The sequence below is a fragment of the Mobula hypostoma genome, chromosome 13, assembly GCF_963921235.1.
Source record: "Mobula hypostoma chromosome 13, sMobHyp1.1, whole genome shotgun sequence".
In the NCBI taxonomy this organism is placed as follows: Eukaryota; Metazoa; Chordata; class Chondrichthyes; order Myliobatiformes; family Myliobatidae; genus Mobula; species Mobula hypostoma.
Genome location: NC_086109.1, coordinates 62,677,261 through 62,702,981, shown reverse-complemented (window position 1 = coordinate 62,702,981; position 25,721 = coordinate 62,677,261). Strand labels below are relative to the sequence as shown.

At 44.8% G+C, this 25,721-nt stretch overlaps 1 protein-coding gene across 1 annotated transcript in view; it reads left to right on the top strand.

Annotated features, from left to right (window-relative positions):
* LOC134355329 (transmembrane channel-like protein 3) overlaps positions 1 to 25,721 on the top strand; it is a 66,077-nt gene that overhangs the window by 22,818 nt on the left and 17,538 nt on the right. Inside the window, exons 13-15 of the mRNA XM_063065092.1 lie at positions 2,168 to 2,386; positions 12,825 to 12,953; positions 13,041 to 13,108. Of these exons, the coding sequence (XP_062921162.1) occupies positions 2,168 to 2,386; positions 12,825 to 12,953; positions 13,041 to 13,108 (416 nt within the window). The remainder of the gene's footprint in view (positions 1 to 2,167; positions 2,387 to 12,824; positions 12,954 to 13,040; positions 13,109 to 25,721) is intronic.

Below are 25,721 nucleotides of genomic sequence, written 5' to 3'. Positions count from 1 at the left end.
ATGGATCAGTATGTGTGGGGAGATTAAGGAAGGAGGGAAGGCTGTGAAACCAGAAGGCAAAGAGTTCAGATGGAGATGGAAGTAATTCATTGCAGAGGTTGAGGAAGGAAATCAGTGAAAATACTCAAAGAGTTTTAAGACTTTGGCTAAGAGTTAGAAAATAAATGTAGTTGAGAAATTAGTGGGACGGAATGAGTGCACATGTTTAGAGAAAGGTTCTAAGTCTTGATGTTCTAACTACTTCCTAAGGGAGGACCCAATTCTCCCATTTCTTCTTCTCAGAAGTAACCTCAGTCTCTGTGCCAGAGTTAGTAATCCACTGACTTCTGAAAACAAGACTTCATTAAATTGTTTTGCCTTCCACTGTTTAATTCTCTTCTCCTCTCCACCCCACCTATCCCCTGTATTATTATAAGGGCCATAGTTTCATAGTGCTGTTCACCAGCATTATAGAAAGGTTACATCCCTATCATTACTTCCATGATTTTTCATTGAATGCCATGTTTTAGAGCAGATATGTTCCTATGGGAAGTTTCTATCTCAAAGCACTGCATCTGCGGGTGTATGGTCTATAGGCAAGGGAATTCTGATTGACGTAGGTAGAAGGGATAGAATCAGAATCAGGTTTATTATCACTGTCTTAAACAATGTGAAATTTGCTGTTTGCAGTGTGGTGCCAAGACATAACATTACTATACATTACAGAATAAATAAATAGTGCAAAAAAAGGGATAATGAGGTAGTGTTCAGGGGTTTATGGACCACTCAGAAATCTGATGCCAGAAGGGAAGAAGCTGACCCTGAATTGAGTGTGAGTCATCAGACTCCTGTATCCCCTTCCTGATGGTCGTAATGAGACGAAGGCACATTCCAGATAGTGAGGGTCCTTGGATTTCGCTTTCTGGAGGCACCGCCTCTTTCAGATGCCTTCACTGGCTGGGCAGCTGAGTCTATTACTCTCTCAACCTGTTACGATCCTCGATACTAGGCTGCGAAATCCTCTACACACCTGTAAAATTGTACAACTATAGAAATTTGCAAGTATCTTTGGTGACTTGCAAAATCTCCTCAATCTCAAACAAGTAGATCCACTGATGTGTCTTCTTTATGGTTATACCAATATGTAGGACCCAGGACAGATCCTCAGAGATGTTGACACCCAGGATCTTTACTACTTTTAATTAACTAGAAATCAATTTTACGTGGTCTGAGAAGAGACTACATGCACAGATAATCCAAATTTAGTGTTAAATTATTGAGACTTCTCTTGAGAATTTGACATTTATAGAAGCAGCAGGCAATATTTTCGTCAGATCAGAATGTCTTTAATCATTAATTTTTTTATAGTTTGATGGGTTTTCGCCTTTTTCTGCACTTTTATGCCATTTCTCCCCCTTTCCCAGTGATTTGTCCCAATGCATATTCCAGATATTGCACTCTAGGCGTGGCATTGATTAAAAATTGAAAATGTTAGGGGGAGTGGGTATTTTACAAATGCAGCAATAAGCATGATAGAATTGTGAACCAAGCGTTATAAGGTGCTTCTGTTGACTTGCTGGGATCAGAGAATTTAATCTCAAGGTGACAGCCGTGTTCAATGTCAGTAGTTTTGCAGCTATTAGAAAGTTGAGTGTTCAAGAAGCCCAAGTATGCAGCGGCACAATCCACCATTAGATTTAGGATGAGAAGTTAAACTGAGACACTGTCTACCCTGTCAAGTGACCAGACATGTTCTAAGTTGGCAGAAGTCCTGACTAATATATACGTATCATTAAAAAAAATGTTGCTTCGAAATTCACCTCAAACAGATTATTCTACTCCAAAATATTTTACAATTATATCCTTCTGAGGATATAATGAAATGAACTGATCATTAACACATTGCTGTTTGTGATGCTATGCAAAAATTGGCCATATTTAGTAAGTAATTCATTGGTAGTAGAGTATTTTAGTGCAATCTAATGTTGGGAAATTGTTATAAATGTGGACTCTTTATTCTTTTAAATTGTTTGAAGTACTTGTAATTTAAAATGGAATAAGTCTAAAACGATCTATATATTCTGAACCTTAAATGTAGTTTGAACAATTAAAAAGTTAATTGAAAATGATGAACCAGTAATGTTTAATCTAATCCTAGAATTTCCATGCATCTAAACACTTCCCACAGGATAATGTTAATGATACGGGCACAGCATTTTTAGCAACCAGAGCTTTTCCAGAGGAGAATCTCTCGACCATTGTACCCGACGTTGAGTTGAAGCAGAATATCACATTCAGTTCAGAAGACAACAAAACGAAGCCTATAATCAAGTTTAATAAGACTGCTATATACGACTACAACATTCTGTCCCAACAAGATCAATGCTGGGAAACCTATGTAGGACAGGTTTGTCAATAATGCTTTGCCTTACTCTGTGCCTTGTTGTATTAGAACACAAAGGTGACTTAATGAACATTGAGCAGCTCCAGAACCTCGGTGACGAACTGCAGCTAGCTGAGTTCCTGGGATTGATTAACTGATTGGTTTATTGATTGAGATACAGCGCGGAGAAGGCCTTTCCGGCTCTTTAAGCCAAGCTGCCCAAAAGTCCCCCAATTTAATCCTAGCCTAATTACGGGACAATTTACAATGACCAATTAACCTACCAACCAGTCAGTCTTTGGACCATGGGAGGAAACCGGAGCACCCAAAGGAAACCGACATGGTCACGGAGAGAACGTACAAACTCCTTACAGGCAGCAGCGGGTCACAGGTGCTGTAAAGTGTTATACTAACCACTATGCTACCGTGCTGCCCCATTATAAACCAACTTTCCCCAAACTCTCTCCACTGGCGAATACTCTGGGTATCCTTCACAGCTCAATCAGAGAACAACCTGACTCTACCTTATATGTATGTGTTAATCATAATTGCAAAACAGTATTTCATCCCATCTCCAATACCTATTCATAACTTCGAAGTGAAAATGTGAAAAGACAATGAGTAAATCTGTTTCCTCCAGATTAGTTTTCATTTCCTAGAAAATCTAGGATAATACTGGAGAATTGGGAACTCTAATTCTTTAGCACCATGCTGCACCTTGAAATAAAGTTTTAGAAATGTGGAGGCTTCAGGTTACAATTCATATTAATTCTGGGAATTCCAGCAATGACACTCAGAGTAGATGATGTGATATGATGATAAAATATCACTCTTCGCAGCAGTTGGAATTTCTGAGCTTAACAGTGAGATACGTTAGGCCCTTTTGCACATAAAGTCCATGCCAATCTATTTATCTGCCTTATCCCATCGACCTGCACCTGGGATCATAGCCTCCCCATACCCCTCCCATCCAGGTACATATCCAAATTTCTCTTAAATGTTGAAATCAAGCTAACATCCTCCACATCTGGTAGGAGCTCTGCTTGCATTATACCTCTCATAATTTTGTACACCACTATCAAATCTCCTCTCATTCTTCTACACTCCAGGGAATAAAATCCTCACCTATTCAACCTTTCCCTATAACTCAGGTCCTTAAGTCCCGACAACATCGCTGTAATTTTCCCAGTACTCTTTCAATTTTATTGACGTCCTTCCTGTAGGTAGATGACCAAAACAGCACACAATACTCCAAATGAGGCCTCAGTAATGTCATATACAACTTCAACATAACATCCCAACTCTTGTACTCAGTACTTTGATCTACGAAGGCCAATGTGCCAAAAGGATTCTTTATAACTCTGTCTAGCTGTGATGTGACTTTTAGGAATTGATGGGTCTGTATTCCCAGAACCCTCTATTCTACCACACTCCATAGTGCCCTACAAGCTCACCATGCAAGTCCTGCCATGGTTTGTCCTCCCAAAATGCAACACTTCACATTTGTCTGTGTTAAATTCCATCTCCCATTTTTCAATTGATCCAGATCCCACCACAAGCTTTTGATAGCCTTCCTTGCTGTCCACTACACGCTGAATCTTGGTGTCACCCACAAATTTTCTGATTCAGTTTACCACATTAACATCCAAATCATTGAAAAACAACAACAGACCCAGCACGGATCTCTACGGCCCATGACTGTGGCCTTCAGTCAAAGTGGCAACTATCTACTATCACTCTCTGGTCTCTCTCACAAATCCTATGTCCAATCTAAAACACTGAACCTTTTTTTGACAAACTTCCTATGCGTTACCCTGTCAAAGGCCTTGCTAAATCCATATAAACAATATTCACTGCCTCGCCTTCGTCAACTTTTCTGGTAACTTCCTTGAAAAGCTCTATATGATTAGTTAGACATGACCTATCACACACAAAACCATGTTGACTATCCCTAATCAGTCCCTGTCTACACAAATACCACGTATCTGGTTCCTTAGAGTGCCTTCCAATAACTTATCCATTCTTGATGTCAAGCTCACTGGCCTATAATCTCCTAGATTATTCTTAGAGCCTTTCTTAAATACAGAAAAACATTAGCTGTCCTCCAATCCTCTGGCACCTCACCTGTGGCTAAAGATGTATTAAATATCTCTGCTAGGGCCCCTGCAATTTCTGCACTAACCTCTTACAGGATCTGATGGAACACCTTGTCAGGCTCTGGGGATTTAGACACACAAATTTCCCTCAAAACAGCAAATACGCTTCCTCTAATCTGTATATGCTCCATGATCTCACTGCTGCTTTGTCATGCTTCTATAGGTTCCGCATGTCACAATACAGGTAGGCAGCTCCCAGTCTCCACCCAGCTAACAGGAGTCACCTGCCACTCAGTTCCGTCTGATCACCTGCAGCCTATTTAAACCCAGCTCTTCTCCACACGCATCGTTCACCCATGAAGCCAGCCAGCCTATAACAGTTGCTCTTAGCCTTTGGGTATCGTGTTGTCGTGTTCATTATCCGTTCTCTTGTTCTGTGGCCCCTCATGGTTTGCTAACTTGCAGTTTATTATTAAAGTTACCATTCACCACTAAATCATCTTGGTTGCTCTGCTTTTGGGTTAAGCCTCCTCTCAAATCCCCAACAGGGTGGGTGAACCAACGATTGGCCTAGCAGAGTACACTTACCTTAACAAAGTTGTGTGTCTACACAAGTACACAATCCAGAAGCATCAGGAAACCATTGACCATCTGCTGTCCACCCTCGACCAACTCTCCGTCTCATTACAGCAACTCCATGCCAGTCAACCTCCTCCCTCGGAGCCCTGATCTGGTGCCCAAACACTTCAGATCCCCAACCCAACACCATAACTTTCTGTCCCAGTGTGTCAAACACTTCAAGCATCAGCTATCTCTGTATTCTATGGACTAAGCCAAGATTGCCTTTGTCATCTTTCCCTTGACTGGGTGAGCTCTAACGTGGGCTGCTGCTAGCTGGGTCAATAAAACCACTGCTTGTGATAAATATGAGGAATTCATCACTGAGATGCACCTGATTTTCGACTATATGGGAAGTGGAAGGGAGGCAATGGATCAGATCGTTCGCCTGCATCAAGGCTTGAGCTCAGTGCTGGATTACACCGGAATTCAGGACCCTTGAGGCGAAATGCATTTGGAATGCAGAAGCACTGATGGGCTATTAACATCACAGCCTTTCGGAGTGCTTGAAAGGTGAGCTATCTGCCTGGGAGATGCCCACCGACCTCACAAGTCTGATTATTCTGCCCACCCCCCCCCCCACCGTATTGACGTGTCTTATGGAATGACCTCCAGATCACCAACCAGAACCCCAGTTCTGTTCCCAAAACCATTTCAGGCTGCAGAACCCTCATCAGCAAAACATCCAGAACCCATGCAGTCTGAGAGTGCTCCCTTAACCTCCCAGAACCCATGCAGTTAGTGTCATGGTCCAGTCCATGATGTCCGCATTCCGGTTCACGGTCCGGTCGCAGACTCAGGACTCCGGGTCTTCCAGCTGTCCCTCATTTGGTTGAGTTAATCATAGGCACCTGATTCCCATCTTGGGGTTTTGAATATAAGTAGCCTTGGGGTTGAGTGTGGGCTGCTGGTTTGTCCCCCTTGGAGCAACTTGCTGATGGAAGTCTAGTGAAACCATTTGTGATCACTAGGCCTGGTTGGAGGACCACAGATTCATGGAGCCTTGTTGCCACTTGTTGGAGTAGTCTTTGTGGTATGGATTTGGCTGTTTCCCGGGCCAGCTGAGTGGCTGTCAGCCACTCTGAGCTAGGTGGGGATCTGGCTGTTTCTGTAGCCAGTGGAGGTTGCTGGCTGTAACTGGGACTCAGAGCAACCCTGAAGCAGAGATGGAACTGTCTGTTGTTCTTTGGTGTTTGTCTCTTCTTGTCCTCACCTCTGTGGGGTAAGTCAGGTTGTTTTACTGTTGCCTGTGGGGGGGAGGGGTCATATTTTGTCTTTGCCTCTGTTGGGTAAGTCTGGCTGTTCTGCCATTACCTAATAGGTGGATCTGTCCCACCTTGGTGTGGAGAAGTTGAGTCCTGGCTTTTTGAAGTACAAGTCCTGGCTCTATGTTTATGTTCAGTTCCCAGTCGGTCTCTTTGGTCCAGCCTCTGCATTTCAAGCCTCGGAGATACCGCAGCCGAGCTCCAAGAACCCAAGCCTTGAAGATCCCGCAGCCAAGCTCAGGCCTCTAGTCCCCAGCCATGTCCTGTCCTGAAGCCATGTCATGATCTTGCCTGGTTCTAGGGTCCAAGCCTGAGGCAAGACCCAGGTTCTGGGCCCTTGTCCAGTCTCGGGCTCAGAGTTGAAGCCTTGTCTCCTAGTCCATGGTTTCTAGTCCTGGTCCTGCTTTCCCTTGCCCAAGTCTGCATTCTTGTCCTGGCTCCTTGCCTGTATCCTGTCATGTCCCTACTCTAGTCAAGTCCTGTTCCTTGTATTCAGTGTCTGTATGTCTCATTTGGGTCTGTTCCCAGCACCCCATTGTGACAGTTAGGGTTCTTCCTTAACCCCCCAGAACCCATGCAGTCAGAGAGTGCTCCCTTAACCCCCAGAACCCATGCAGTCAGAGAGTGCTCCCTTAACCCCCAGAGCCCATGCAGTCAGAGAGTGCTCCCTTAACCCCCCAGAACCCATGCAGTCAGAGAGTGCTCCCTTAACCCCCAGAACCCATGCAGTCAGAGTGCTCCCTTAACCCCCAGAACCCATGCAGTCAGAGAGTGCTCCCTTAACCCCCAGAACCCATGCAGTCAGAGAGTGCTCCCCTAACACCCCCCCAGAACCCATGCAGTCAGAGTTCTCCCCTAACACCCCCCCAGAACCCATGCAGTCAGAGTTCTCCCCTAACACCCCCCCAGAACCCATGCAGTCAGAGTTCTCCCCTAACACCCCCCCAGAACCCATGCAGTCAGAGTTCTCCCCTAACACCCCCCCAGAACCCATGCAGTCAGAGAGTGTTCCCTTAACCCCCAGAACCCATGCAGTCAGAGTTCTCCCCTAACACCCCCCCAGAACCCATGCAGTCAGAGTTCTCCCCTAACACCCCCCAGAACCCATGCAGTCAGAGTTCTCCCCTAACACCCCCCCAGAACCCATGCAGTCAGAGTTCTCCCCTAACACCCCCCCAGAGCCCATGCAGTCAGAGTTCTCCCCTAACACCTCCCCAGAACCCATGCAGTCAGAGTCCTCCCCTAACACCCCCCCAGAACCCATGCAGTCAGAGTTCTCCCCTAACACCCGCCCCAGAACCCATGCAGTCAGAGTTCTCCCCTAACACCCCCCCCAGAACCCATGCAGTCAGAGTTCTCCCCTAACACCCCCCCCAGAACCCATGCAGTCAGAGTTCTCCCCTAACACCCCCCCCAGAACCCATGCAGTCAGAGTTCTCCCCTAACACCCCCCCCAGAACCCATGCAGTCAGAGTTCTCCCCTAACACCCCCCCCCCAGAACCCATGCAGTTAGAGAGTTCTCCCTTAACCCCTCGCCTCTAGAACCCATGCAGTTAGTATCATGGTCCGGTCCGTGAAGTCCGCATTCCAGTTCATGGTCCGGTCCGTAGACTCAGGACTCTGGGTCTTCCAGCTCCCTCATTTGATTTAGTTAAGCATAGGCACCTGATTCCCATCTTGAGGCTTTGAATATAAGTAGCCTTGGGGTTGAGTGTGGGCTGCTGGTTTGTCTTGTCAGTCCCCCTTAGAGCAACCTGCTGATGGAAGTCTAGTGAAACCATTTGTGATCTCTAGGCCTGGTTGGAGGACCACAGCTTCATGGAGCCTTGTTGCCACTTGTTGGAGTAGTCGTTGCGGTATGGATTTGGCTGTTTCCCGGGCCAGCTGAGTGGCCGTCAGCCACTCTGAGCTAGGTAGGGATCTGGCTGTTTCTGTAGCCACTGGAGGTTGCTGGCTGTAACTGGGACTCAAAGCAACCCCAAAGCAGAGATGGAACTGTCTGTTGTTCTTTGGTGTTTGCCTCTTGTCCTCGCCTCTGTGGGGTAAGTCAGGCCATTTTGCTGTTGCCCTGCAGGGGGGACATGTCTTGTCTTTGCCTCTGTTGGGTGAGTCTGGCTGTTCTGCCATTACCCAACAGGTGGAACTGATCCACCTTGGTGTGGAGAGGTTGAGTCCCGGCTTGTCCAAGTCCCAGCTCTATGTCTATGTACTGTCCTGTCTCATGCTGGTGTTGTGTTAATGATGAGTCCTGGCTTTTCGAAGGACAATTCCTGGCTCTATGTTGATGTTCAGTTCCCAGTCAGTCTCTCTGCTCTAGCCTCTGAGTTATCAGCCTCTGCATTTCAAGCCTCGAAGATCCCTCAGCCAAGCTCAGGCCTCTAGTCCCCAGCTACGTTCTGAACTGAAGCCATGTCATGTCCTTGCCTGGTTCTTGCGTCCAAGCCTGAGGCAAGACCCAAGTACTGGGGCCTTGCCCAGTTGCGGGATCGGAGTCGAAGCCTTGTCTCCTAGTCCATGGTTTCTAGTCCTGGTCCTGCTTTCCCTAGCCCAGGTCTGTGTTCTTGTCCCGGCTCCTTGCCTGTATCCTGTCACGTCCCTACTCTAGTCAAGTCCTGTTCCTTGTACTTCAGAGTCTGTGTCTCGCATTTAGGTCCGTTCTCAGCACCCCACTGTGACAGTTAGAGAGTGCTCCCTTAACCCCCAGGACCCATGCAGTTAGTGTTCTCCCTTAATCACCAGAACCAACCCCCACCCCCGCCAAGAGCATGAACATTGCTGGAGAATCAACTTGTGTACTTTCTGCAAAGCAGCCAATCACCCATGCGTCTAGTGGCCACTGCATCCGGGAAACAGGACAACCAGGTAGAGATGAGGGGCCTTCTATCTCATTAGCTTACCTGGCCCCTCATTCCTGCACCGTAGCTCGACTGACTCTGTCCTCCTCCCCTCGTTAGCTCTACGTGCACACGAGGCTCTGGTTATTCAGCCCTTCTGCATCACAGCCATTGATGCTTGTATCTCGGGGCCTGAGATGGTCCAAGCATGCACATAGCCTGTGGACCTGACACATGAGCGTCAGAGAGCACCAGGATTCCATCCAATTCCTCCTTATCGACTCATCCAACACTCCTCTCATCTTGGGTTCCCCTGGCTCTCCACTCAGGATCCTCACGCCACCAGTTTATCCACATTCACTGCTGAGTCGGGGATCCACATGCCACGCCACTTGCCTGGGACCTCAGTTGACTTCACCCTGTAAAGCTGTGGAGACGGAGGGAGCTCTCAAAGGAACGACATGATGTAGCCATTGCCTTCAGTAAAAGGGAAGCCGCATCCTGCTGCCTCACAGAACACGACTGTGTGATTGATATCCTCCTGGGCACCACCCTCCCTGAGGTCATCTGTTCTCCCTCTCCCCTCCTGAGACCGGAGCCATGAATGACTACATCACCAAAGTGCTACACCATGGCTTCATTTAACCATCCTGGTCCACAGCCATTTCAGAATTCTTCTTTGTCTAAATGACTTGTCCTTGCAGCGACTAACATGGACTCAACAAAATCACCATTGATGAACAGCACATTCGGACCACTCCACAGGGCCTAGATCTTCACCAAACTGGATCTACGGAGCACGTACAACCGATCTGCATCTGTTAAGGGAATGAGTGAAAGACCGTGCTCGTAACGTTCACTGGCCACTACAGATACCTGGTGAGACCTTTCTGACTTTTCAACAGTCCAGCCGTTTTCCAAGCCTGTGTTCACCTGATCCTCTGTGATATGCTACATAGGTATGTTGACCTTGAAGACATCCTCGTCTTCTCCAAGGACACCCAAGAACATGTCTGTCAGGTCCATTCAGTCCTTCAGCATCTCTTCGAAAACCAACTGAACCGCAAGTTAAAGGAATGCCAGTTCCCCGCCCCAGTTGTTTCCTTCCTGTGTTACGTCCTTTCACCCCAAGGCATAACCGTGGATACAGAGAAGGTGCACCGCACTGTTGAATGGCCCTGACCACACTCCCTCAAACAGCTACAGCACTTCTTGGGCTTTTCCAGCTTCTACTGCCGTTTCATCAGGAACTACAGCCAAATTGCTGCTCTTCTCACCTTCCTCACCTAATCCCCTGGCTGGGCTGCTGCCATGGGCCATGCTTTCAATGAGCTCAAGAGACACTTCAGCATTCTCTGCCATCCAAGCACCTTTGGGACTTCTGTGGTAGAGGTAGAAACATCTGATGTGGGCACTGAGGCCATCCTCTACCAGCGTGGTCCCTGGTTCACTGTTGCTGGAATGCTTAGAACAGGGCATGGAAGTCCATCCTAACTGCCAACCGTACCTACTATCATCAGGCCAACCTCCAGCAGCACTTAGCCGGAACACTCCAGCCTGGGGACGGAGACTGTGTCTGGCTGTCCAACTGAGATCTGCCTCTGCACACCGACTCCTGCATGCTCTTGCCCCAGTTCATTGGTCCCTTCGAGATTACATATCACATCCGTCCAGTCACTTACCATCTCCAGCTGCCACTGTCCCTCACGATCACACCTACCTTCCTTGTTTCTTGCCTCAAGTCCATTGCCCATGGACTGTTCAACCCTCCTGAGTCTGGTCCAGTAGTGTACACAGTTTGCCAGTTGATGGGTTCACGTCATTGTGGATGGGATGTGCATTACCTGGTCAACTGGGAAGGAAATGGCCTGAACAAGAGGTGTTTCAGCTCCATGTATGGATGACCACTCTGATCTTCCAGAAAACCAGTCTTGTCCCTTGCTATCCATTTGCTCTTAATATATCTGTCGAAGCCCTTAGGAGCCTCCTTCACCTTGTCATGCCTTCTTTTAGTCCTGCTGATTTCCTCCTTACTTCTCTTGTACTCCTCAAGTACCTCATTTGCTCCTTCCTGCCTGTACCTGCTACACATCTCCTTTTCATAACCAGAGCCTCAATATCTCTCAAAAATCAAGGTTCCCTAAACCTTTTATCTTTGTCTTTTATTGTGCAGGCTCCGTATTTTCAAAATTCCACTTCTGAAAGCCTCCCACTTACCAAGTACACCTTTGCCAGAAAACAACCTACCACAGCCGGCACTTGCCACATCCTTTCTGATACCATCAAAGTTGACCTCTCTCCAGTTTGCAATCTCAATCCAAGGGGCAGACCCATCCTTCTCCATAACTTTTAAATTTTATTTTATTGAGATAGTGTGGAATTGGCCCTACGGGTAGCGCTGCCCAGCAATTCCCCAATTTAATCCTAGCGTAATCACAGGACAATTTCCAAACACAAATTAACCTACCAACTGGTACCTCTTTGGACTGTGGGAGGAAACCAGAGCACTCAGGAAACCCATACAGTCACAGAAGAAGGTACAAACTCCTTACAGGCAACAGCAGGAATTGAACCCTTGTCACCTGTACTGTAAAGCGCTGGGCTAACCACGACACTACCATGCTAATGGCATTACGACCACTAAATGAAAGTCGTACCCCAACACAAGCTTCTCTGATGTGCCTTGGACTATTGTGATTTGTCAACAACAAGGCTTTGTATCATTGTCTGAAATCAGGGAGGGTGGGGGGGCTCCTATCCACAATAATAATGATAGTTAGAGCATTAAAGCAAACTAAATGATGGAAGTAAACGAATCCAGTTGATGCTGGTAATGGGACCAGAAGGTTAAATAGCAACCATAGAATCCGTGTCATCAATAGTGCTGATGTGAGTCAAGGCTGTGAAAATTCTCCATTGCATGCTAATACTTTATACTTTATTGTCACCAAACAATTGGTACTAGAACATACAATCATCATAGCAATATTTGATTCTGTGCTTCCCACTCCCTGGATTACAAATCAATAGTAAATATTAAAAATTTAAATTATAAATCATAAATAGAAAATAGAAAAATGGAAAGTAAGGTAGTGCAATAAAACTGAGATGCAGGTCTGGATATTTGGACGGTACAGCCCAGATCCGGGTCAGGATCCGTTCAGCAGTCTTATCACAGTTGGAAAGAATCTGTTCCCACATCTGGCCGTACGGGTCTTCAAACTCCTGAGCCTTCTCCCAGAGGGAAGAGGGATGAAAAGTGTGTTGGCTGGGTGGGTCGTGTCCTTGATTATCCTGGCAGCACTGCTCCAGCAGCGTGCGGTGTAAAGTGAGTCTAAGGACAGAAGATTGGTTTGTGTGATGTGCTTTGCCGTGTTCACGATCTTCTGCAGCGTCTTTTGGTCTTGGACAGGACAACTTCCATACTAGGTTGTGATGCACCCTAGAAGAATGCTTTCTATGGCGCATCTATTAAAAAAATAGTGATGGTTTTAGGGGACAGGCCAAATTTCTTTAGTTTTCTCAGGAAGTAAAGGTGCTGGTGAGGGTGGTGGTAGAGACAGAGAATCTGCACTAAAAATTATATGATGAACACTTTAAATGAGTGTATCAACACAATCTAAAGAGAAGAACTTTCTGTATCTTTAGGAGATGCTGAAGCTGTCTATTATTGACATGCTTTTCACTGCCGGCAGCATTCTGCTCATTGACTTCATCCGTGGGCTCTTTGTTCGATACTTAAGTGATTGCTGGTGCTGGGATCTGGAAAATAAATTTGTGAGTATCGTACCAATTTAAACATTGCACCATGTTCATGAATTTTTTTGCATCATGCTCTCATCTTTTATTTAAAATCTGTTGCAGCCTGAGTATGGGGAGTTCAAGATAGCTGAGAACGTTCTGCACCTGATATACAATCAGGGGATGATATGGTATGTTGCAAACTCACCTGGGATAGTTTATGCATATGATTTAATAAACCCAATAAAGAAATGTTCACATCTTGGAAAGTAGTCACTCTGCTCTGTTGTTTAATCTAATTTTTGAACATAAGTCATAGAACAGTACAGCACAGTACAGGCCCTTTGGCCCACGATGTCATGCTGTTTTTAACCCATTCCAAGATCACTCTAATCCTTCCCTCCCATATAACCCTCCATTTTTCTTTCATGCATGTGCCTATCTGATAGTCTGTTAAATAATCCTTGTATATCTGTCTCTACCACCACCCCTGCCAGTGTGATCCATGCTATCTATATTTTTTTAAAAAACAAAACTTTCCTCTGATGTCCCCTGCTATACTTTACTCCAATCAGCTTAGAGCTATCTCCTCCTAAATTATTTGTTGCCACCCTGGGACAAGGTGCTGGCTGTCCTCTCTAACTTTGCCTCCTATTATTCACCCCTATAATTCTCATCTCATAAGAACTTAAGAACATAAGAAACAGGAGCAGGAGTTGGCCATGTGGCCCATCAAGCCTGCCCCACCATTCAATAAGATCACGGGTGATCTGTCCATAAACTCAGCTCCATCTACCTGCCTTTTCCCCATAACCCTTAATTCCCCTACTATGTAAAAATCTATCTAACTGTGTCTTAAATATACTTGGTGAAGAAGCCTCAACTGCTTCCTTGGGCAGAGAATTCAACAGATTCACCACTCTCTGGGGGGAGAAACAGTTTCTCCTCATCTCCGTCCTAAATCTTCTCCCCTGAATCTTGAGGCAATGTCCCCTAGTTCTAGTCTCACCTACCAATGGAAACAACTTTCCTGCTTCTATCTTATCTATCCCTTTCAAAATATATGTTTCTATATGATCCGCTCTCATTCTTCTGAATTCCAGAGAGTAGAATCCCAGGCAACTCAATCTCTCCTCATAAATTAACCCCTTCATCTCTGGAATCAACCTGGTGAACCTCCTCTGCACTGCCTCCGAAGCCAGTATATCCTTCCTCAATTATGGAGACCAAATCTGCACACAGTACTCCAGGTGCAGCCTCACCAGTACCCTGTATAGTTGCAGCATGACCTTCCTGCTCTTGAATTCAATCCCTCTAGCAATGAAGGCCAACATTCTGTTTGCCCTCTTAATAACCTGTTGCACCTGCAAGCCAACTATTTGTGATTCATGCACAAGCACTCCCAAGTCCCTCTGCACAATAGCATGCTGCAATCTTTCACCATTTAAATAATCTGCTCTTCTACTATTCCTTCCAAAGTGGATGATCCCATTTACCAATGTTGTATTCCATCAGCCAGACCTTGGCCCACTCACTTACCCTATCTATATCCCTCTGCAGACTCTCCACATCTTCTGTACAATTTGCTTTTCCACTCAGTTTAGTGTCATCAGCAAATTTTGCTATGTTACACTCATTCCCCTCTTCCAAATCATCAACGTAAATGGTAAACAGCTGCGGGCCCAGCACCGACCCCTGCGGCACCCCAATCACCACTGACTGCCAATGGGAGAAAAACCCATTTATACCAACTCTCTGCCTTCTATTGGCTAACCAATCCACTATCCATGCCAATACACTTCCTCCGACTCCATGCATCCGTATCTTATTTATAAGTCTCTTGCGCAGCACCTTATCGAACGCCTTCTGGAAATCCAAGTATACGACATCCACCTGTTCCCCTCTATCCACTGCACTCATTATGTCCTCAAAGTACTCCAGTACATTTGTCAAACAGGACCTGCCCTTTTTGAATCCATGCTGTGTCTGTCTAATCGAACCACTCCTTTCTAAATGTTTTGCTATTTCTTCCTTAATGACAGCTTCAAGCATTTTCCCAACTACAGATGTTAAGCTAACTGGCCTATAGTTGCCTGTCTTTTGCCTACATCCTTTTTTAAAAAGTAGCGTGACATTTGCTGTCTTCCAATCTGCCGGGACCTGCCCAGAGTCTAGAGAATTTTGGTAAATGATTACGAACACATCTATAACCTCCGCCAATTCTGTCAACACCCTGGGATGCATCCCATCAGGACTAGGGGACTTATCTATCTTTAGGCCCTCTAGTTTGCTCATCATTATCTCTTTAGTGACAGTGATTTTACCAAGGTCCTCACCTCCCATTTCGTCCATAACATCATTCTTTGGCATATTAGACGTGTCCTGCGCTGTGAAGACCGACACAAAATAGTTGTTCAGTGCCTCAGCCATTTCCTTATCACCCAATATCAACTTCCCCTTCTCGTCTTCCAAGGGACCTACATTGACTTTAGCACTCTCTTCCGCTTTATATATTTATAAAAACTTTTGCTATGTTTTTATATTTTGTGCTAATTTACTTTCATACTCTATCTTCCCTTTCCTTATTTCTTGTTTAATTGTTCTTTGTTGCTTTTAAAGCTTTCCCAGTCCTCCAGTCTCCCACTACTCTTTGTGACTTTGTACACAGGAGCTTTTAATTTGATACTATCTTTTATTTCCTTAGTTATCCAAGGTTGGCTCTCCCCACACTTACTGTCCTTACTTTTGACTGGAATATACTTTTGTTGAGCACTGAAAAATCTTTGAAAGTATTCCACTGTTCTTCAACTGTCCTACCAAATAGCCTGTGCTCCCAATCCACATTGGCCAACTCCTCCCTCATCGTTGTAGTCTCCCTTGTTCAAGCATAGTACACTAGTTTTAGATCTAACTATTTCATCCTCCATCTGTATGCAAAACTCAATCATACTATGATCACTCTTTCCAAGAGGATCCCTGACTACAAGATTGTTAATCTTAACTGTCTCATTGCACAGGACTAGGTCTAAGGTAGCATCTTCCCTTGTAGGTTCACTAACATGCTGCTCAAGAAAGCCATCATGGATGCATTCTATGAAGTCCTCCTCAAGACTTCCTTAACCAACCTGATTCACCCAATCTATGTGGAAGTTAAAATCCCCCATGACAACTGCTGTTCCATTCTTACAAGCCTCAGTTATTTCTTGGTTAATAGCCTCTGCCAATGCAATATTTTTATTAGGTGGCCTATAGACAACTCCCACCAGTGATTTTTTTTTTTCCCTTTACTATTCTTAATCTGTACCCAGATGGACTCAACATTCTGCTCTGTAGATCTTATATCGTCTCTCTCAATCGCCCTGATCTCATCCTTAATTAAGAGCACCACCCCACCTCCTTTGCCTTCCTGCCTACCTTTCCGTATAACCTGATACCCTTGGATATTTAATTCCCAGTCATCTCCACCTTGCAACCAGGTTTCTGTAATGGCCACTAAATCATATGCCTTGGTACTGATCTGTGCCACAAGTTCACTAACCTTGTTTCTAATACTAAGGGCATTTAGATAAAGTGCCCTTATACTCTGTCCTTTTAGAATCTAGTGACCTATGTGATGTTTGCTTTTTACTTTTATGCACTCTACTCCTACTTTTTTCTTCACTAACTCTAGCTTTAGTCTCTGCACCACTTCCCTCTTTTCTGTGCGGGTTCCCATCCCCCTGCCATATTAGTTTAAAACCTCCCCAACAGCACTAGCAAACAATCTCCCTTGGACATTGATCCCAGCCCTGCCCAGATGTAGACTGTCCGGATGGTACTGGTCCCACCTTCCCCAGAAGCGGTTCCAATGCCCTGAGAATCTGAAACCCTCCCTCCTGCCCCACCGCCCAAGCCACATATTCATTCTAGCTCTCCTGCTATTCCAACTCCGGCTAGCACGTGGCACCGGTAATAATCCTGAGATTATTACTTCTCAGGTCCTACTCTTTAATTTAACTCCTAGCTCCCTAAATTCAGCTTGTAGGACCTCATCTTGCTTTCTTCCTATATCGTTAGTACCTACATGCACCACGACAGCTGGCAGCTCACCCTCCCCTTTCAGAGTGCCCTGCAGCCTCTCCGAGACATCTGACCCTTGCACCCAGGAGGCAACACACCATAAGGGAGTCCTGTTTGTGGCCACAGAAGCTCCTCTCTATTTCCCTTACCATGGAATCCCCTACCACAAAAGCTCCGCCACTCTTTTTCTTGCCCTCATGCGCACGGTGCCATGATCCTGGCCTTCACCTGATGAGCCATCTCCCCCAAACAGACTCTGTTTTGGAGGGAGATGACTGCAGGAGACTCCTGTACTACCTTCATGCTACTACTCTTCCTGTTGGTCACCCATTCCCTATCTTTCCTTAGATCCTTAAACAGCACATTCATACACATTCACTCCAAAGAGAAAAGCCCTAGTTCACTCAACCTTTCTCTAAAGCTTATAAATCCTTCCAATGATGAGGTGACCAGAAATGAACAAAGTACTCCAAGTGTGGTCTAACCACAGTTTTACAGAGCTGCAACATTACCTTGTAACTTCTGAACTCAGTCCCTGACGACATTCCATATACCTCTTTAGCCATCCTAACAACTTGCACAGCAACTCTGAGGGATCTTGGACTTTGACCCCAAAATCTCTCTGTTCCTCCACACTGCCAAGAATCCCGCTGTTAACTTTGTACTTTGCCATCAGGTTTGACCTTCTGAAGTGCACCATTTTACCCTTTTCTGGACCGAAATCACCTGCTATTTCTGCATCTGATCAATGTCCTGCTGTAACCTATAACAGCCTTCTACACAATCTACAACACCACCAACCTTCAAGTCATCTGCAAACTTACTAACACACCCCCCCCCACTTCCTCATTTAAATTATTTATAAAAATCTCAAAGAGCAGATGTCCCAGAACAGATCCCTGCAGTACACCACTAGTCACAGTAGAATACACTCCACCTACTGCCACCTTCTGCCTTCTGTGGGTAAGCCCATACCTCCTGACTCTCTGAACAAGCCTGCCGGGGAGATTGTTATCGAACGCCTTACTAAAATCCATAAACACCACTTCCTCTGCTCTGTCTTCATCAATCTGCTTTGTCACTTCCTCAAAAAAAGTCAATTAGGCTCCTAGGCACAACCTGCCCCTCACAAAGTCATGCTGACTATCCTGAATCAGACAATGCTTCTGCAAATACTCATAAATCCTGTCTCTAAGAATCCTCAGCAATAGTTTGCCACCACACATGGAAGAGTTACTGTTGCATAATTAGCAGGATTATCCCTATAACCTTTCATGAACGAAGGAATAATATTTGACATCCTCCAGTCTCCTGGTACTACTTGTGTGGCCAGTGAGGACACAAAGATCATTATCAATTGCACAGCAACATTTTCCCTTGCTTCCCAAAGTATCTGATGTATCCTTTCCAGCCCCAGTGACCTAGCTATCTTATTGTGTTTTTTTAAAGTTTCAACACTGCTTCTTTCTTAAGCTCATGTTTTCCAGCGTATAAAATCATAAGATATAGAGCAGAATTAGGCCTATCTATTCTGCTCTGCCATTTCATCATGGCTGATCCATTTTTCCTCTCAGCCCCAATCTCCTGTCTTCTCCCCATATCCCTTCATGCCCTGACCAATCAAAAATCTATCAATCGCTGCCTGGCGGGGGAGTGGGACTAAATGGGAGGATGGATCAGCTCATGATAAAATGGCGGTGCAGACTCAATGGGCCAAATGGCCGATTTTTGCTCCTTTGTCTTATGGATTTAAACATACATAAAGAGTTGGCCTCCACAGCTGCTGGGGGCAATGAATTCCACAGATTAACTGCTCCCTGGATAAAGAAATTCCTTCTAATCTCAGCCCTAAAAGGACTCCCCTCTATTTTGAGGCTGTGTCCTCTGGTCTTAGCCACTCCCACCATAGGAAATATTGGTCTGTTCTACACTGACCTCACCTTCATTAACACCTTTCTCTTTGTCTATCACAAGGCTGGTGAATACTGAGTAAAGTATTCATTAAGCTCCTCCTCTACCTCCTCCAACTCCAGGCACATGTTTCTTCTTTGGTCTCTGATTGGTCTTACCCTCAATCTAGTCATCCTCCTGTTCTTCACTTTTTAAGGTTTTTCCTATTCCTACTCAACAAAGCCTTCTCCTGAGTCCCTTGGTCTCCTTCCTGGCTACCTTCTAACTCTTAAGAGCACTGTTTGATCATTGCTTCCTACTTATACTCCCAAGTTCCTGCCAAATAGCATTATAAATAATGATTAATTACTTTCCTATGTTGTCTGCTCTTACATTTGATCACTGCTACGCAAAGGGTCAGAGAATCGTGATCGTTATCTCTCAAATCGCTGCAAGATCTGTCACATGACCAGGTTCATTGCCTAGTAATAGATTCAGTACAGCCTTTCCTCTAATTGGCTTGTGTACGTATTGTGCCAGGAATCCCCCTTGGACACACCTAACAAATCATTTGAAATGTCTGTCCTAGAGTACTGAGCCATTAAAATGTATTCAAGACTGAGACTAATTGACTTTTGAACTACAGGTGAATTAAAGGCTATGGGGACTGGGCAGGAAACTGTAGTTGAGACAAAGACAGGGCAGCCATGATCTTGTAGTAGTTTGGAGAAGGCTGAAGAAGATCGATGTCCTGTTAAGTCACTTGCAGGTTTTTGTCATGAGCTCATCAGGTACAATGCCAAACTTGCAGTAGCATCACAGTATACAATAGATACAGACAATACACAGAATATAAATTATACAGGCAGTGAAGAGAAAAAAGAGCTGTGTAAAACAAGTCATAATGCAAGAAAGGCACAGTTAGTCATATCCATGGCAGTGCAAGAGATAGGCGGCCAGTAGTGTTCTACTGCTGAAGTAGGATTAGGGCTGTGTGGGTCGGTTCAGGGAGGTGATTGCTGCTCTTACTCTGTGTTTATGGCTGATTTACGAGGGGTGATTGATAAGTTTGTGGCCTAAGGTAGAAGGAGTCAATTTTAGAAAACCTAGCACGTTTATTTTTCCTACATTTACACACTTAGTCCAGCTGTCGTGGAGCATATGGATCCCTTCTTTGTAGAAGTCGGCCTCTTGGACCTCCAGAAAGTGGCCCACAGCAGGGGTGATTGATAAGTTTGTGGCCTAAGGTAGAAGGAGATGAGTTATTAACCTGAAACTTTCTGCATTTTCACTCAGAGTTGAGCTGCACGTGCATTTAATGAGAGCTATATAACTCAAGGCGACACTTCATCTGTGAGTCAGCGAGGGTGATATACTGCGTCCGGTGCTCCCGATGTGGCCTTCTATATATTGGCGAGACCCGATGCAGACTGGGAGATCGTTTCGCTGAACACCTACACTCTGCCCACCAGAGAAAGCAGGATCTCCCAGTGGCCACACATTTTAATTCCACATCCCATTCCCATTCTGACATGTCTATCCACGGCCTCCTGTACTGTAAAGATGAAGCCACACTCAGGTTGGAGGAACAACACCTTGTATTCCGTCTGGGTAGCCTCCAACCTGATGGCATGAACATCGACTTCTCTAACTTCTGCTAAGGCCCCACCTCCCCCTCGTACCCCATCCACTATTTATTTATATACACACATTCTTTCTCTCGCTCTCCTTTTTCTCCCTCTGTCCCTCTGACTATACCCCTTGCCCATCCTCTGGGTTTCCCCCCCTTCCCCCCTTTTCCTTCTCCTTCTCCCTGGGCCTCCTGTCCCATGACCCTCGCATATCCCTTTTGCCAATCAACTGTCCAGCTCTTGGCCCCATCCCTCCCCTTCCTGTCTTCTCCTTTCATTTTGGATCTCCCCCTCCCCCTCCCACTCCCACTTTCAAATCTCTTACTAGTTCTTCCTTCAGTTAGTCCTGATGAAGGGTCTCAGCCTGAAATGTCGACTGTACCTCTTCCTAGAGATGCTGCCTGGCCTGCTGCAACTTTGATGTGTGTAACTCATCTCCTTCTACCTTGGGCCACGAACTTATCAATCACCCCTGCTGTGGACCACTTCTACAAAGAAGGGATCCGTATGCTCCACGACCACTGGACTAAGTGTATACACGTAGGAGGGGACTATGTTGAAAAATAAATGTGCTAGGTTTTCTAAGATTGACTCCTTCTACCTTAGGTCACAAACTTATCAATCACCCCTCGTACATCAAAACACCAGGAAGATTGACAGTTTCCACTGATGCAATTGAAGGAATAATTCAACTGTTGTACTGTGAACGTGAGTGAGTTTAGTGATATTAGCAATGTTGCATATTTTCCTTGTGAACGCATAGGTTTTGTCCAGGTGCTCCGGTTTCCTCCCACAGTCCAAAGACGTATCGGTTGGTAGGTTAATTGGTCATTGTAAATTATCCTGTGATTAGGTTAGAGTTAAATCGGTGGGTTTCTGGGCAGTGTGGCTCAAAGGGCCAGAAGGGACTACTCCACACTGTATCTTTATCAATCAATAAATCAATCAATCCTTAATCAGCTCAATAGAGTGTGTGTGAAAAGCCAAAAACATCTGGCTCTCATCCCTACAGCTCCGAGGTCAGGGCTCACCTGGTGATGGTTCTTTTCCAGGCTCAACAAACTCTACTCTTCAACAAATTGATCACCTGCACTACTTTACCCTCACAGGAGTTAAAGCTGCTTCGCTTTCAGAGAGATATTGCGATCCTCGTGATCAAAGTAAAACACGACCACACCAGGGATTCTTGACTCGTTGTTTTGTTTAATTGTTGTTTGACCCTTATGCTTAAGGTTATTAAAAAGAAGGGCCTAGGTAGCAGAAACACACCTTCAGTAATCATGGACTTGTGATCAAATGTTGGACAATTACAAAAGAGGACAGAAGTTTCTTCAGTAAAGTAGCATCCAGGATTTACTTACAAGCTTACTGGACAAGACAAAAGATGTCAGAAGATGGAGAAGGAAAAGGTAGTGAGAAGGAGACAGGATAAGTGAATTTGCCAAAGGATAGTTGAAATGAGTGGTCTGTTTTGGGAAAAGAATCTTCCTTGAGGTTCTGAAGAAGGGACCATTCTCCTACTCTGCCTGTTCAATAAGGTTATAGTTGATCTGATCTTGTTCTCTGTTCTACATAATGCTTATACAAACGGCACGGTTCAATGTAGTCATGATTCAGTAGTTTGGACCAAGGAGGAAGAAGTCACTTATGTTTTGTCCACCGAGCCACTGAAGGGTGGAATAGCAACAGGATTACAACTTCAGACCCAAATAGGGCTGTAAATATGCTCTGACATCTGGGTGGTATGGAACTCTGTGCACTTGCTAAGGAATTGGCAGAGTCAGCTCTAGTTAAGTTGCTTCAATTGGTCATCACAAGTAGTATAGGGACCATTTGTAGCAAAGATATTGCTTAACTTTGAACTTATTACTCAAGATGAAGAATCATCCTTAGAAATATTTCTATCCATGTTGGATTTGCAACTGATACATTCATGATCATTTTTCTACAAGTGGACCAAAATCCCCTTGCATCTTCAGCACCTAGTGGATCTCGTATGCTCTCGAATTTGCTTACATTCCTATGCAGCCTCCACCTACTTGCCTATTTTTGGGCTCCAGACAAGACCTCTTGAACTTTCTTGATGCATGAATATCTTTCTTGTAGTTCCTGCAAAATAATTGCTGTTCCTTGTGATTGAATAGCAACAACGATTTCCAAAATAATCACACTTTTCTTACAACTTAGCTAGTACCTTTTTCTGTAATAGACAACAATTTCATATTCTCCTTCCTACCTGTGATGAATATGTTCATAGACAAGGCTGCATCGCTGGGTTGTGATTGATGAACTGTCCACATATCCCGGCAATAATATATCTATTATTGGTGTCTTACATGAAGGTATAGCAACAGAAAGTCTAAAGTATCAGCTCAGTATACTGTCCACTCTTGTACTGCAGAACTCTGTTGCTTGTGATCAGTATTAATGTCAGTCTCTGCACTGCAGCCAAGATCTCCACAGATTTCCCAAAAGTATCCTACAGAGGCATGAAAAACATCATGTCTGTAAAAGTATTTATGTAACTTTGATACTCCATAGACTGTGGCTCTCCCAGCTTTGCTTAGTTTTATTACTGTTCTGCATTGGAATGAGTCCTTAATGCAAAATCAGTCCAATGCACATTTCCATTCTGCATGCTTTGAGACAAGGTTAGACCAATGCCATAAGGGGACACAGCACAGGACAGTGGTTTCACCTAATTATCATGAGCAAGGGAACTCTCAGAATGTAGCTTCTTACTTCCTGTCCACTTCCACTTTATCTTGTGATTCAGGAACATAGCTGAAAGTCCTTAACACTTTGTTTAATGACAGCAGGAACACGCATGGGAGTTGAGATATTGAATGCAGGTCTTAGTTGGATTAAATGCACCTGGACCTTTTCCTCAAGTGTGTGAAGTCCTTCCGTATATGTCTGAGGCAACAGCCTCGCACCCAAATGTACTTCAGCTTCTCAAAACTAAACTGCAACTCTTAGATTCTCTTTTTATACTTGTTCTGTCCAGCTAGTCACAGAGATATTCAGGTACCCTGTGTTACCTGGCAGATTTTGGATTAAATTATATTGTCCTCTGGAAAATATCTGGAGATTTTCCTGCCCCATATGGAAATCTGCCACATTGGAACAACCCAAGGTGAGAATCACTACTACTATCAATCATTCTGTAATTCTGTGGCTTCTCTTGCACTGTGAATATTTCTTCGCTTAGCTGAGCAGCTGAATTAGAAGCAATGTTTATATTCTACCTTTGCTTCTCCCTTGATAGCTATCTTAAAATTGCAGGAAATCCTCATGATGTCTATCTTCACTCATGGAAAGACTGGCAAAAGTATCCCAATCAAAGGAACTGCCTTGTGCTGTATCTTCAATGAGTCCTAGCTTTTTCTTTAAGGTTGTGCTTTGAAGGCTAGAATTTCCCAATGTTTAATTTTGGTTTCCTTACCTTAGGTGCTTCCGAGTTAGTTGTGGAACATATTACTATTTGTCAAATACAGCTGAAAAAGACAGTCTCTGCATTACTCCTGAAATTAGCCTCATCTTTGATAGGAGAATCCATCAATTTTATAACATCATTCTCTTAAATTCACACATCCCTATCACCTTGATCTTTTCCTCGGTGTAAGTATGAAGGAAATCTTCCCAATGTTGCACATGCCACCAATAGTGCATGACTAGTTTCAGTTTCCATTGGCACTTAATCCTTCGTTGAATTCTGATGTCACAGAGTCATAGAAAAGTACAGACAGAAACAGGCCTTTCAGCCCATCTAATGTGTGCCAAACCATTTAAACTGCCTCCTCCCATAGACCTGCACAAGGACCATCACCCTCCATACCCCTACCCTCATGTACCTGTATGGATAGGTTCAGCATCATATTAATTCCTTGCAATATAGTAATTTAATATTCAGCCCATCAAATCTCTGCCAACCCTAAATTACTTCCCTATAAATTATCCTTCCAGACATCTATATTAACATCCCCTGGTTCTCCTTCAGGCTACTGCTGTAGTTAAAATGTCAACCAGCACGTCTTTGGGATGTAGGGGGAAAATCACAGTCGAAGGGAGCATGTGCAACCTCCATACAGACAGCACCAGATGTCATCAGTAAACTCAGATCACAGGAGCTTTCTGACAGCTACATTACCTACTGCAGGATTTAGGGTCAACGTTGTCTATAGCATCCATCTACAGCACTGCCTTATCTCCTGGTTGGCTGGAGCCAGGAAGTATGTTTTTACCAATTTGCATGATTTAGTATCCACAGCTGCTGACAAAACCAATGGCTCGTTCCTTCTGGATTGAAAATTCAAACTGCATTGAAAAAGCATTCTATCTTTTCAATCCATGATTTGATGGAACTATTAGAAAAGAATCTAAAGCACCAATCATGGCCATTTGGTGGTCATCTGTCATTAGCAGACACAGAAGACAAAACCAATTAGACTTGCAGTATCTTGCTAAACCATGTTATTCCACAACTCCAGAGAAGGAAAGCAAAAAGCTCGAAAAAGGCAACCATCCAATTTTGTTCTTGCTCATCCTCATCATTGTTTACATAGCACTGATGTGCAAAGAAAAAGAGAAAAATGAGTAATTCATCAGGTCACAAACAAGAAAAAGTCTGCAGATGCTGGAAATCTGAGCAACACACACAGATGCTGGAGGAGCGTCTATGGAAAAGAATACAGTCGACGTTTCGGGCTGAGACCCTTCATCAGGACGGGAGGAAAAAAAGATAAGGAGTCAGAGTAAAAAGTGGGGGGGTGGGAAGAAACACAAGGTGATAGGTGAACCTGGGAGGGGGAGGAGAGAAGTAAAAAGCTGGGAAGTTGATTGGTGAAAGAGATACAGGGCAGGAGAAGGGGGAACCTGACAGGAGAGGACAGAAGGACATGGAAGAAAGAAAAGGGGAGGAACACCAGAGAGAGAGGCGATAGACAGGTAAGGATAGAAGATGAGAGAGGGAAATGGGAACTGGGAATGGTGAAGGAGAGTGGGGGATGGGCCACTACCTGAAGTTTGAGAAATCAGTGTTCATGCCATCAGGCTGGAGTCTACCCAGATGGAATATAAGATGTTGCTCCCTCAACCTGAGCATCGTCTCATAGCGACAGTAGAGGAGGCCATGTACTGACATTTCAGAATGGGAATGGGAAGTGGAAGTAAAATGGATGGCCACTGGGAGATCCCGCTTTTTCTGGCAGACAGAGCATAGGTG